The sequence below is a fragment of the Octopus bimaculoides genome, unplaced genomic scaffold (assembly GCF_001194135.2).
Source record: "Octopus bimaculoides isolate UCB-OBI-ISO-001 unplaced genomic scaffold, ASM119413v2 Scaffold_258806, whole genome shotgun sequence".
Taxonomy (NCBI): Eukaryota; Metazoa; Mollusca; class Cephalopoda; order Octopoda; family Octopodidae; genus Octopus; species Octopus bimaculoides.
The window spans coordinates 15,252-17,161 of NW_026418822.1; the positions used below are offsets into that span (position 1 = coordinate 15,252).

Sequence of the window (1,910 nt, forward strand, 5' to 3'; positions counted from 1 at the left end):
CCCTCATTGGAACCTGTCCAGATATGTGTCCCGAAAAAGAACGCTATGACCGTGAAGCCAAGAGGCGTCTGCACATGTTTGAGATGCTGCTGGCCACCAAAATGATGGCCTACCCTCAAGTTGATCACGCCCGAGCTGTGAAGGAATACAGTCGGTCTTCAGCCGATCAGGTGAGGAGCAGACAATGGGGTCCATATGATGGATCTGTGTGTGTGTGTTTGTATGTGAGTGTACATATCTACTTCTGTCTGTGTGTACATGCATATGTATTTGTGTCTATGTACTTGTCTATCTGTGTGTGCATGTGTCTGTGTGTATCTCTTTGTGTACAATAATCCCTCACCGTGTCACGGTTCACCGATAATGCCCTCAGTACATCGTGGATTTTTCTGGCTATTCTATGTAAATTTATATCACAGACTTCTCAGCATATTGCAGATTTCTGTGGCCAATAGGGATTTAACTTTTTTTTAGATTATAATTATTTCTGTCGTAAAATAAGCATTTTCACACCTAAAAATTAATGTATTAATAATTAAAAATACAGTACAGGGGTCGATATAATCAATTAGTCCCCTCTCCCAAAACATCAGGCCTTGTTCCTATAAGTAGAAAGAATTATTATTATTATTGTTGTTATTCTTTTGTTGTTCACAGGAAGAACCTCTCAGCCATGAGCTCAGACCAGGCCTCGTACTTGTGCGGACGATGAATTATCTGCTCTCTGAGATTGCCAACATGGGCCAAGATGGACTGTGGGCAGAATGGTTTGATTTCCTGTGGGACCGCAGCAGAGGAATCAGAAAAGTCAGTCAATATTCATTATTTCTTATATATATATTTTGTCAACATCATCATTGTTTAACATCTGCTTTCCATGCTGGTATGGGTTGGATGGTTTCACAGGGGTTGGCTAGGCAGAAGGCTGAATTATGTTTTGATGTCTGCTTTTGGCATGGTTTTACAACTGGATGCTCTTCCTAATACCAACCACCTTAGGTGCTACATATGGTTGGCTAGCAAGCTTCTTACCACATAGCCATATCTGCACCTATGTATATATATACATGTATATATATACATATATATATATATATATATATATATATATACATACACACACACACACACACAGATATGACAGGATTCTTTCAGTTTCTGTCTACCAAATCCACTCAGAAGGCTTTGGTCAACCTGTGGCTATAGTAGGCGCTTGCCTAAGGTGCCATGCAGTGAGACAGTTTATTTTTTGGGACTAAAACCTTCCAGTTCAGTGCCCCAGCATGGCCACAGTCCAATGATTGAAACAAGTAACAAAACAGAAAGGTGATTCGTTCAATTTCAACTCCGTCACTGTTGTTCATCTTCTTTCATCCCTTGTTATCTCTTTTCTCAGGACATAACGCAACAGATGATGTGCAACGGAGATGCTGTGGCCCTCATCGAGAAGTGCGTCCGTTTCCATGTGTTTGCATCGGAGCGACTGTGCGAGGAGGACATCTCTGTGTTTTCTCCGAAGATTAACAATGAAAACCTCACCAAATGCCTGCAGAGCCTTAAATACCTCTATACTGACCTCGACAAGAAGAAAAAGATACGCTTCGACACAGAGGCAGAGTTCCGCTCCTACATGGTCCTGATGAACCTCAACCAGGGCGATATCCTCAGGTAAGTTGGGTTTAAACAAGTTAAAGCAGAATGAACCATTGATACAATAATGATGAGGTATGATAAGGATGAAACATGTCCATTGTTATCACTGAATAATTTTGTCTTTTTTCGTTGAATCATGTTCTTCTTGTGGTTGTTGTTGTTAAATAGTGAGCAGAAAAAGTGCTTCCAAGTGTTGTATAATGAAACTGTAGACCCCCTCCTGATAGAAAGTGGTTGAAGCTAGCCATTATAAAATT

At 40.6% G+C, this 1,910-nt stretch overlaps 1 protein-coding gene across 1 annotated transcript; it reads left to right on the forward strand.

The window, feature by feature from the left end:
- Nucleotides 1-6: 6 nt before the first annotated feature.
- Nucleotides 7-1,692, forward strand: LOC106883049 (germinal-center associated nuclear protein). Its single transcript, XM_014933922.2, has 3 exons — nucleotides 7-170; nucleotides 658-807; nucleotides 1,397-1,692. Exons 1-3 carry the CDS (start codon nucleotides 24-26, stop codon nucleotides 1,670-1,672), a joined length of 573 nt encoding a protein of 190 aa, XP_014789408.2. The 5' UTR covers nucleotides 7-23; the 3' UTR covers nucleotides 1,673-1,692.
- The last annotated feature ends 218 nt before the right edge of the window (nucleotides 1,693-1,910 follow it).